The sequence below is a fragment of the Sinocyclocheilus anshuiensis genome, unplaced genomic scaffold, assembly GCF_001515605.1.
Source record: "Sinocyclocheilus anshuiensis isolate Anshui unplaced genomic scaffold, SAMN03320099.WGS_v1.1 scaffold1231, whole genome shotgun sequence".
Lineage (NCBI taxonomy): Eukaryota > Metazoa > Chordata > Actinopteri > Cypriniformes > Cyprinidae > Sinocyclocheilus > Sinocyclocheilus anshuiensis.
In genome coordinates this window covers 1,573,654-1,586,530 of record NW_015536698.1, presented here as the reverse complement: position 1 = coordinate 1,586,530, position 12,877 = coordinate 1,573,654, and the positions used below count along the sequence as shown (strand labels likewise).

General features: G+C 39.0%; 1 protein-coding gene across 4 annotated transcripts in view; it reads left to right on the top strand.

Moving 5' to 3' along the window:
• Positions 1–12,877, top strand: part of LOC107654915 (mothers against decapentaplegic homolog 1-like) — a 58,121-nt gene that overhangs the window by 14,107 nt on the left and 31,137 nt on the right. For 2 of the 4 annotated variants that reach the window (XM_016442249.1, XM_016442232.1), the window contains exons 3-6: positions 3,075–3,353; positions 4,751–4,867; positions 8,124–8,345; positions 8,565–8,821. In XM_016442249.1, coding sequence (XP_016297735.1) covers positions 3,075–3,353; positions 4,751–4,867; positions 8,124–8,345; positions 8,565–8,821 — 875 coding nt within the window. The remainder of the gene's footprint in view (positions 1–3,074; positions 3,354–4,750; positions 4,868–8,123; positions 8,346–8,564; positions 8,822–12,877) is intronic. The other 2 variants (XM_016442240.1, XM_016442257.1) reach the window with 2 other exon arrangements.

Here is a 12,877-nt window from a genome sequence, read left to right as displayed (position 1 = left end):
TCCGTTCTTGTCTTAGGACAACTTTGATTAACTTTTTTGATCCACTTCAAATGTTGACTACTGTATAAATTAAAAGACATTTCTTTTAAATTTATAGCAGAGTAATGAGGCAGCAACATATGATAGATAAGACGAACAAGAAAGGCTATTAATAATCTTTCATTGCGCAAAAGTATTATGATACTAAAGGCTACAAATACAGAGCGGCTCAAAGCGCTTATGCGCATCCCGTGCGCAGAATGACGCGCTTGAAGCAACACGGAGTCACACCGCGCAGTGCTCCGCATAGAGAAGTTCAAAGCACAAAGTGAAGAGATATTGATGCGTAGTGTATTAAATAGTTTATTGAGCCTTTTCTTTTAATGGTTTTAAATTTCAGTTACTGTGCTCGTGAAGAGCAATTCATAGTGATCTCTACTCCAGTCTTGTGATCCAACCAGATATCCGGTAGAAATTTACACGATTTAGAAACAGCATGAAACTCCAGCAAGATAAATTCCTTTTATGCAAAACCATTTATCTTTATTTACAGATCAAATATAACATTAGGAACATTTAATCATCTTGGAGAGAGCTTCATCGTCTTGACTGTCGTAACCGAACGCGACACGCAGTCTGAATGCTGAATGGAGGATGACAGACAGCCGCAGTGGAGAGAAGAGTTTACGTGAACTTGACTTTAATATTCATTTATCATTTGTACCTCACATTAAACTATTGAACTACTTCAGAACACTTGAAATATAGTGCACAAAAACTTTATGGTGCTTTATAATGTTTTTGTGGCTTTCGTGGGGCTTAATAATAACACAGAATAGTATACGCACTATATCGGATTTGGATCGGTCTAGTCTGACTGATACCCCGAACTAGCAGAAAATGCCAGTATCGAAGCGATACCGATACTGAATATCGGATCGGCGCACCCCTATTAATTACTCACCTTCATGATGTTCCAAACCCGTAAGACGTTCATTTATCTTCCGAACACATATTAAGATATTTTAATATTTTAAAAGCACTCAATTACTACTGACATAAGTCTTAAGGCCCATTCACATCAAAGACGATAACAATGTAACAATAACGTTTTAATAATCATTCAACTATAACAACACAGAGCAACAATTCCTTTGGAATCATTTTCAGAGCATTTTTTTTACCCAGCTGACGAACTACAAAAACAACAGCCTTTCAGCATCCACTCGACTTAAAGAGCTCAAGATGACAGGGCGTTCTTATAACAAATGGAATATTATCATCTGGTAGAGCTAACAATTGAGAAAAATCATCCTGTCAGTGAATCCCATATGGATTATATAGCCCATATGTACCTTCTTCCATGCATGTTCCTGAGTTTTCCTTTCCCGTGGTTCCTGCAGATGGTCTCTTTCTTTTTCTGTCCTTCCCCTTCCATATCTCTCTCTGGCCTCTGCCAGGTGCTTTTCTAGTTTGTTTGATCCTGATACCACTTGAGAGAAAACGGTGGAGTCTAAAAACCTTCTGTGCTCTGTGTTTGTGTGTGTCTAAATGGGAAACAAGAACATTTTCTTTACCTCTGCTTATGGTGAAAGAATGGACTTCAAACGCACAGCCCCCTTCTTGTTGGCTAAGCAAAAGATGAGGGTCAGCTGACAACACAGAAACAGCTGTCCATAGTATGTGTGTGTGTGTGTGCGCGCGCACATTATGAGAGCAGGAACAGGAAATTCCAGGCAGGGGCAGAATGAGGGCTTTGTTCAGGGTCTGTGTACACTTTTGTGTGTATGTGTGTGTGCCTGTGTGGAGGATGAAACATGTGGCTGTATAGAGGAAGAGTTTTACAGGAACTCCTGTCACCCACACAGACAATAGCAGGAAAGACTGGTTGCCCGCCTTGCACACGCTTGTGTAGGGCAGGCCTATGGATGTCTGGACACCTGTCTTTCCCCTCCTCTCCAGAACGGCAGCACGCTGACCACATCCATTGTTTAAGAATACTCATTGCGATATCCCTGAAATACATGTTCCCAATCTCAGTGCAAATGTCTAAAACTATTAGCCTGTATGAATAAAAAAAAGTATGTGGGCAACATAGGCAGAAACACCAGTTACCACATTTTATTGCTCTACTATTTTTAGAGAGTACAGGCGTGTGTGACAACTGTGAATATGACTCTTGGATGAGATAGGCAATTTGCATATTTTACAAAAATAATGAAAATAGTGGACAACAAAACAACACTAAAGATAATCATAAATAATTAAAGGGAATTGAAGGGAAGTATACCAAAACATGAATATTCTGTTATCATTAACTCACCCTTGTGTTGTTCCAAATATTCATGCATGTTTTTTTTTTCTTCTTCTGTGAATCATTGAAGATATTTTGAAAAATACCTCAGTGTTTTCTGTCCATACAGTGACAGTTGTTTTGGACCCCACTGACTTTCATTGTGGACATAAACAGTTGAAACATTCTTCAAAATATATATTTTTTTGTTCTGTTCCACAGAAGAAGAAAAGCTATAGAGGCTTGTAAAAACATGAAGGTGAGTAAATGATGACAGAATAGTCATACTTGGGTGAAATGTCATTTTATTGTTTCATTGATATATTTTTGGTGCTTATTGAGTATTTCTATTTATTTTATTTTATTTATTTTTTTATTTTATTTTAGAAATTTTAGAAATTAGTTATTTAGCCAGTACATAAAAAATGCTCCAAATCACTATGGTGATTAATGATAAGAGCTATCAGGTTTGTTTTGGCGGGACATTTCAGGATTTCATTAGTTCTTGTGTGTCTATGTCATGTCCATAAACAAGAAAAGAAAATTTGGCTAGTAGTGCAGATATGCTGCTTACTTAGGTTATATATATATTTTTTCAGTATACGTCTTGTAGGATTTTCTTATTATCAGTGATTATGGTGTACTGTAGTTAGTCAGATATGCTCTGCTTTGGTGGTCACAGGGTGTGTATAGCCATACATGAACTCATATCTCATTCAAAAGTCAAAATCTAATGGATTCTCGTGTCACCTACTCCATTCTGATTGCTTATGATTGGCATATTTCTCCTCTCTTCCTACAGTGCTGCCATCTGTGCTGGTGCCACGAAACAGCGAGTTCAATGCTAAACTCTCTATGCTGCCACGCTTCCGTAACCCACTCCATCAGACAGAACCCCCTATGCCTCAGAATGCCACCTTCCCTGAATCCTTTCAACAGCAGCCAGCGAACACCCTTCCCTTCACAGCGAACTCCCCGACCAACAGCTACCCCAGCTCGCCCAACAGTGGCACAGGCAGTATAGCCACCTTCCCCCATTCACCATCCAGCTCGGACCCAGCTAGCCCTTTTCAGATGCCAGGTGAACTGCACTTATGCTATTCATTTTTCAGTGTCTTTACTGTAACAATCAAAATTACTATGATTTTTTGTGTTTTTTAAAGAAGTGTTTTATTCACACACCAAAGCTGCATTTATTTGATCAAAAATACAACAAGGTAATGTTGTGAAATATTTTGACAGTTTTTACAATTACAACTTTTTTATTGTATTTCTTTATATCTTAAAGTATATTTTATTCCTGTGATGCAAAGCTGAATTTTCAGCAGCCATTACCGCAGTCTTTAGTGTCACATGATCCTTCAGAGATCATTCTAATATTCTGATTTGCTGCTCAAGAAACATTTCTTTTTATTATCAATGTTGAAATATTTTTGTGGAAACTGATACATTTCTTTCAGGATTAATCAATAGAAAGTTCAAAAGAACAGCATTTATTTAAAGTCATCTTTGCCAACATTATAGAAGTTATACTGTCACTTATGATCAATGTAATTGTGATCAATGTGTTCATGTTTTGAGACAAAACCATAGAGCATGGTGCAATGTCATGCGTTTGATTTGAAGGAAAGTACATTTCAAATGTGTAAAATATAAATAATTATCTTGTGCTTTGGTACAGTTGTACCAAATTACTTGTGTGATTACTATATTCATGTATAATATAGTACTGAAATTATACTTTAAGGTACTGCAAATAATATCAGATGCGTTATTTATTTTTTGAGCAGACACATTGTTTGCTTATCAACAACAGACACATTGTTTGGTTGCTTATTAAACAACAGACACATTGTTTGGTTGCTTATTAATATTGTAGAAACTTAATTTGCTGTAAAGCTGCTTTGCAATGATTTGTATCGTGAAAAGCGCTGTACAAATAAACTTGACTTGACTTGACTTGACTTATCGAGAGACCTTGTAATTGTACCTTTTAAGAAGAGAATATTCATTTTTATGGTAGAAGACTGTTAATTAAAGGTACATTTTATGGAATCCTTACACAGACTCTGGCATTGTAAATTTAGCAGTATTAGCAGAAGTATTTTAGAGTTAGATTTTTTTAATTAATGTATTTATACAACTTTACTTTGTTGTTATTAACATGGAATTTAAAAAGACAAAACTAGTCGACAACACACTACCATGGTGTTTCTACTGCTTCTAAGGGAGTGACTGCAAATTGGACATCTTTCTCACTTCTGACTGCTGAGATTAATCTCTCCCTTTTTTCCTCCTTTGGAAAATAGTGGAAACACAATATTGATTTAGTTTTTTTCAAATATGAATTTAAAAAACAAGACTTGCTGTGCTATATTTATATTGTATGTATTGAGAGCTATGTGTATTCTTTGGGATAATATTTATCTTTTTATTTATCTACATCTCTTGTCTGTTTTTTTTTTTTTGATTCAAAAGAAACCCCTCCATCTGCTTATATACCCCCAGAGGAGCCAATGACACAGGACTGTCCCCAGCCAATGGACACTAACCTGCTAGCTCAGAACCTGCCATTGGAGCTCAGCAACCAACCAGGTACACTCCATTTGAATTATAAAACCTCACTAAAATGAGACACCACACTAAGCTTCAGCCACTCCGGCAAAGATATTGCCCATTCCTTACTGCTATCAGCAGCTGCCTGCCCACACTGCAGGTGCAGGAAGTCCAAACACAAACATACTCTGACACACACACAGGTGCAGACAATCTGACTTTTTGTTCTTTAAATATGGTTAATCTTGCAGCAAAGTATGTCATGTGATTATGAACAAAATTGCATACATTAAGTTACGGTTATACAATATCAGAAAATAATGTTGTTCTTTGAATAACGGTAAACAGTAACTTTAATAATTTATTAATTTTCTCTATTTTATTCCACATCCTGCTAAGTGTTATCAAACAATGTTCAAATTGAAGGTTAAGAAAACAAATTAAGTGGACGTACATATGCAGGCTGTGCTCTACATGTGCAGAAAAGATTTAAAATGTAAATGTTACAAAATTCTGCAAAGTTTTGAAGTAGAAGGACAGTTTAAAACAAACAACAACAAATATATATATATATACATACACATATATATATACAGTATTAGATCAAAAGGGTGCTTCTACTAAATACTGAGCAAAGGGTCTGAATACTTAGGACCATGTGATATTTCAGTTTTTCTTTTTTAATAAATCTGCAAAAATGTCAACGATTCTGTGTTTTTCTGTCAATATGGGGTGCTGTGTGTACATTAATGAGGAAAAAAAATTAACTTAAATGATTTTAGCAAATGGCTGCAATATAACAAAGAGTGAAAAATTTAAGGGGGTCTGAATACTTTCCGTACCCACTGTATATATACACACACACACACACACACACAGTAACATGTAAATGTAAGATTTTGTAAATTTTTACATTTATATCCAATTATATTTGTTACGATAACTTTACAGTTACTGCTTTCATAATGAAATGTTTTTGAATGTCCAGCAACAATATTTAGTCATAATTATTGTGCTTCAGTTCTCTGCTGTGTTCTGTCTGTTTGAAACCTGTATGTGTGCTTCCACTCATACAGTGAAGTTTAACGGAGTTTTGCTTGCTGTCAGAACAATATAACCATAAAATGTAAAGTATGTGCTGGGAAAACATGTCTGAAATGCATTAAGCAGCAAAGACATCTGTCATTACAAGCCAGTAAACTATGTGAGCACATACATTTGCTTAAAGAATATATAATATAAAGCATTCTCATGTTTAGGACAACTAGGGATGTGCACCCTCTGCTATTTTTTTGTGCGTTTTGTTCATAGACTGATATTGAATATTTGTTATTTCATTTGTTTGGATAATGAAATTTGTTGTTTTGTTTATTTCTATTATGCCATTAGTTATTTAAGCACTGTTGGGCTTTGAGTTAGTATTGACTATGGCTCATTGTTTACAGTTAGTCAGCAATAGCTTAAATGAACACTGCATACATTACTTTCCTGAATGCTATAAACACCTTTAATATGGGTTAATTGCAGGGTTTACTTTCCCATTTTTATTTCTTATGCAAAAAATAGTCTTAACACAATGTTTAACACACACATTCGTGTTTATGGCATGAAAATAGCCCTGCACTTCAGAATCAATGATTCCAATCATTTCCTTATGCAGCACATTCAATATACCATTTGTATGTAGTGACACACAGGAGGTGAGGGGGGTGTGCGGAGAGAAGGCAAGCTGTTGAAATATTTGTGGAAGTTGTGGTACCATCAGAATTTTGGGATGCACACTCAAGCTGCATCCTGTGGAGTGCTCACTTCTATTGTGATAGGCTAATGGGAAAAGAGTAGACAAAACACACCTGTGGCCCAGTGTCACAGACCAGAGGAAGCTGGGTAGAAATATGCCATAGATAAACATGTTACCCTCTCTTTGGGATTTGCACAGTTGGCACAGCTGAGCTGTGGATAACAGAAAGAGGACATTTTGATGACTGGTGTTTTATGGGACCCACAAGTTTGCTTGCACTGTGGTGGGATTTGATACCGACAGCTATCCCACTTGTATTATGCTGATTTGGTTGTATTTTGTTGGCCCTTGAATACTGCAGGGTAATAACCAATCACTGCAGCCTGTTACTAAAGTGTTACCATTAATAGCCTAGCAACAGTGACCTCATATAAAATACCCTAGTAAAATTGATATGCCCTCTGCTGTAAGAGATGAGATGCAAGTCTAAATCTGTAAATCATATTGCTTAATCACATTCAAAGACACAATCCAGCAGTAAAGGTGAATTAATATATTCCAAAATAGCAAAATAACATGTTTTGGAGGTTGTGCCAATACAGTAAAAAAACATATAATAATAATATAAAGCATGCTAGCCTGTGAAATTGCCAACTTGTCTTAAAAGGCCAAAATATAAATATTAATATTAAAAATACACACTGCTGTTCAACAGTTTGGGGTCAGTAAGTTTTTTTTTTTTTATAATAATAATAATACTTTTATTCAGCAAGCATGCATTAAATTGTTTAAATTTGATAGTTAAGATTTATAATGTTACAAAATATTACTATTTCAAATAAAAAATAAATGCTGTTCTTTTGATCTTAAAGAAAAAAAAAACATGTTTTTCCACAATAATATTAAGCAGCACAACCGATTTCAACATTGATAATCAGTGTTGGGGAAAGTTACTTTTAAAAGTAATGCATTACCATATTGCGTTACTCCCTAAAAAAGTAACTAATTACGTTACTTAGTTACTTTTTATGGAAAGTAATGCGTTACGTTACTTTTGCGTTTGTTTCACATTACTTTTTAAATATGAGCAGGGCTTGATTGTTTTTAATATAAGAAGTTCTATTTATAGCAAATGTAAAAGCCCTTTCAAACCAAAAAGTGTAATGAATAAACCTCAGGCTGAAGGAAAAGTAAATTCACGTCTGTACAGTAGAACACAGGAGAAGAAGGTTCAACACTCTTCAGCAATAAAAAACACAATGAAGCACAATTGTTAGTTTATCTAAAGTCATTTTTGCTTATTAGTATGGTTGAACTTTCAGCTTTGCATCACAGGAATAAATTGCATTTTAAAATATATTAAAATAGAAAACACTTTTTTGAAATTGTAATATTTCACAGTATTACTGTTTTCACTTGATTTTTGATCAAATAAATGCAGCCTTGGTGATCTTAAGAGATACTTGTATTTAAATTTTCACACCATACTACTTTACTTTAATAGAGTAAGTGTATGTGTGCTTGTGTTCAATGAGTTCATAACCATCTGTGCAGATGTTCAGCCTGTGGCATATGCGGAACCCAAACACTGGTGCTCCATTGTGTACTATGAGCTGAATAATCGTGTGGGAGAGGCTTTCCAGGCCTCCTCAACCAGTGTACTGGTGGATGGCTTTACCGACCCCTCCAACAACCGTAACCGTTTCTGCCTTGGTCTGCTGTCGAATGTCAACCGCAACTCGACCATTGAGAACACTCGACGCCACATCGGAAAAGGTTTGACTTGTCACTGAAATGATCTCTACATAAAACAACTATTCTACAGTATCTACCTATTGTGTGTTGAATTGCACTATTATAAAGCACTAAAATATGACATTGAGTTGATATGATAGTAACATGATACTGATGAAATGGCCTGTCTCAGAAATGCTGTTAATAAGCTAAATATTGATATAATATAAACTCACAATCATCTTTTCATATATTTTGCAGGAGTCCATTTGTACTATGTGGGAGGGGAGGTATACGCTGAATGTTTGAGCGACAGCAGTATCTTTGTCCAGAGTCGCAACTGCAACTATCACCATGGTTTCCACCCCACCACTGTATGCAAGATTCCCAGTCTCTGCGGCCTAAAGATCTTCAACAACCAGGAGTTTGCTGAGCTCTTGGCACAGTCCATCAATCACGGTTTTGAAGCCGTCTATGAACTCACCAAGATGTGCACCATCCGCATGAGCTTTGTAAAGGTAAGCTAGACTATATCAATTAATAATTCAAGGGATCGCTCATCCTAAAATTTAAAGTCCCCGTGAAATCAAAATTGACATTTTTTGGCTTTTAGTATGAATATGTTAGCCTTATAGTTATCTATAAGCTAGTGTGCTCCTAAACGATGGCAAAATTCATATTTAGAAGATATAAGCAGTCTCTCATTTCCGCCAATATGAATCAGCGGTTTTGATGACGTCACCCTGCACTTCATCTTCTCATCAAACTTTCTGTCCAATCAAATGCTCTCTAGAATCATTCCCTCTCTCTTTCCTGCTCTTTCTTCTGATCTCGCCCCCCGAACCGTTCCAAGCGCGAGCTTGCCTCCGCAGGCGGTTCCAGCGGCTACTTTCCCCACCCCCATCCCCCATGCCCGCTCATCCTACTGTCTGTCCACAGCCACGCCCCTACCTATGCCACCAATCGCCCTCGCCCTGGACCCTCCCCCTGTATCCAACAACAACATTCGGAACCAAATTCTCTCAGGTGCGGACGTAGATCTTTTTTCCCTTCTGTCTCCTATTTCGCTCAGTCCGAGCTCAGATCCTTCTCCCCGGACAGGACGGGGTGCCCCGGGCTCGGGAGTCTTGCCGAGCTCTGAGCCCTCTCCCTGGACAGCACACCAAATACGCATAACCTTTATTGAATTATACGAAAGTGTGAACTCGTGAAGTGATGTTTATAACCCAATTTCGGGAGGAGCACGCACAGATAATTAACACGGCCAGTCCATCATTAGTGATTACACCATTTATCCAATCAATACAAGAGAAAACTCCTATAAATAACCAAGTACATCCTACCTTCGTTATCGCTCGACTTTCAGCATTGGTGCATCCAATCGCCGCATTATGTCCGAGATCGAATTGTTCCCCGAGGACAACACCTTTGACAGCACAGATCCTCCCGCGTCCGAGATTCTCCTTCACCCTCACCTTCCAGGCGTCAGCCACCTTCTCCAGCGTCCTCCTATGCCTCGGCTCTCTCCTCTGCTCCAGCTACGGAGAAATGGACCATGTCAAAGTTACGCCAAGTGCTCTCAAACGCCGGCATCCTCGTTCCTCACCGTCTGAACAAGGCGGAGCTACAAGCCCTCTCTGCTTCCTCCAAAGACAACGCTGCCGATTCATGCATATTTGCAATTTTTGTGGCGGCGCTCACGCCCGCTTGATTTGCCCTGTCAAGAAAGCTCCAAATAAAAATGCTAAGCAATACTTATCGACTCCTGTAAATGTCTCCTGTTTATCTTCTGAATTGATTCATCACCCTGACTCTGATTTCTCTAACTATCTATTGTCGGGCCTCTCACATGGTTTTCATCCCGGTGTCGAAATTCTCTCCTCCCAAAGCCTCAGCTGCCCCAATCTTCAGTCCGCTCTCGCTGAACCCGAAACGGTCGATCTTCTAATTAAGAAAGAAACCGACGAAAATTTTATGATCGGCCCTTTTTCCGTCCCCCCCTTTAACTTCACGGCCCGATCCAACTACCACGCCATCAAGGATGAGCCTCCGACCATCAGGCCGCAGCAGAAGACCTTCGGCAAGCCTGGGCCGCGCACCTGATCCAGCAAAAAACGCCTCCCGATCCTCTGAGCGTCAGCCAGCAGATCCTCCAGGTGACGCATCGGCGCGCGCCTCCACAAGCCGCCAAGATAGCGTGCGCACGCATCGGCTGCAGAAGCAGCCCAAAAATTTTCGACATGTTATCAGAAGCAATTGCTGGATCCTCTCCAACAATTAAGCCATACCCTACTTAATCCATCTCTTAGACGACTTTTTAATTATACCCTCATCAGCCGTCCCCTTTAACGCCAGTCCGAGCTCAGATCCTTCTCCCCGGACAGGACGGGGTGCCCCGGGCTCGGGAGTCTTGCCGAGCTCTGAGCCCTCTCCCTCGATGCCCACCATTCCATATCTCCTTCCCTCTGTTTTTCCCACCCCCGGGACCGACCAAAGCGTGAGGCCGCCTCCGCTAATGGCGCAGGCTCCGGCGCCCCCCATTCCCCCCCTTCTTCCCTATGTTTTGCCCGCTCCCGGAGTCGACCAAGGTGTGAGGCCACCCCCGCTAATGGCGCAGGTTCCGGCGCCCGTTATTCCCTCTCTCTTTCCTGCTCTTTCTTCTGACGCCAGTCCGAGCTCAGATCCTTCTCCCCGGACAGGACGGGGTGCCCCGGGCTCGGGAGTCTTGCCGAGCTCTGAGCCCTCTCCCTGGACAGCACACCAAATACGCATAACCTTTATTGAATTATACGAAAGTGTGAACTCGTGAAATGGGCAATAAGGAATGATTCAGAGAGTGTAAATATTAGAGGTCGACTGATAGTGGATTTTGCCGATACCGATAGCTAGGATGGACCACACTGGCCGATCCCGATTAATTAACCAAGTAAATGTTGAAATTAACACACTCTAACAAGGAACAATACTTACACAGCTTTCATTAATCTCAATGTTACAAATGGCTCTTATTTTAAAGTGTTACCATTTCAAGTGTCATGCTTAAAGATGCACTTCTTTAAATATATACACAAAGGCCATAGCATTAAAATTATATACATATGGATGTTGTATGTATACTGTCACACTTTAACTGCTTCTATTCTTGAACACTTGATGATTATCTAATCAAAATAAAAGCGCAGCACTGAGTCTAGGAGAACTCATCGGTATCACACACACTCTGGACGCATCGCGTTCAACTCGAGCTGCGGTCTAAAACAGTTTATTTGATCACCAAACGGACACAAGTTTACTTCAAGAATGAACAATAAGGCATAGATGAGTTTAAAGTTCGGCGTTTAAAAAACGGAGCAAACGGAAAGAGAAAGTGCGATCTATATTATAGCTCTATAAATGAAGCATATAGACTTTATTAGAGCCACAGAAATACAAATGTTTCGCTGAAAATGCACAATACACAATTCATTATGTAAATAAATATAAATAATAATAATAAATAAATAATAATAAATATAATGTAATTTAATGGAAAACTATGTGAATAGTGGCGCTCTGTGGCGCTGCAGGATTTTCTGTCGGCTGCATTTAAATCCGCGTCTGAAGTTTCCCGCTCGGACGCAACCCGGAAAACTATCGGCATGGATTTTTGTCGCTAACCGATAGTTCCAGCAATCAACTATCGGTGCCGATTAATCAGCAAAACCGATACATCGGTCGACCTCTAGTAAATATGCTTTCCATTGGGTCGAAAGAAGTCTGGTTTCGCGTTGTGTCACGCAAACAATCTGCTCCGGTCCGGATAGCACAATATCACAGAGCGGATCATATGTGCGAGTCGCACAGACCACAAAATGTATCGGACCCATTTGAATTCTACAAAGAATGCTATATTTTATAGCGATTTGGATCAGATTAGGAGGAGAAAGGGTTAGACAAACGGCACTAACGAGTAGAAGAGATAACACCGGTGCCCTACACCAACATAAATTACACAGTTTTCAAACTACACATCGTCAGCATCATTATAATCGCTGTTTTGCTTTAGTAACAGTTTAATACTGAATATAAAAGGCTAATCTATTAGACTGTGGCTGTCATAAGCTGTCAAATGCGGCTTTACCAAGCTCAAAGGCTCTGGCCCAAGCTGTGATATAAACGAAACACTATTGGCTATTTAAAAAGGGGGTGGGGCTGCTCAGGCTCAGTTGACCTTTAAAGGGAACATCGGATGTAAAATTCACTTTAACATGGCAGAAGCTCATTAAATGTGTGTTAGCAGTGCGTGAACTGCTAACACACATTAAATTAAAGGGGTCATATGACGTTGCTAAAAAATAACATTATTTGGTGTATTTGGTTTAATGAAATGTGTTCATGAGGTTTAAGGTTTAAAAAACACATTATTTTCCACATACTGTACATTATTGTTTCTCCTCTATGCCCCGCCTTTCTAAAACGCGTCGATTTTTACAAAGCTCATCGTTCTGAAAGCGAGGTGTACGCTTATTGGCCAGCTATCCAGTGCATTGTGATTGGCTGAATACCTCAAGCGTGTGACGGAAATGTTACGCCCC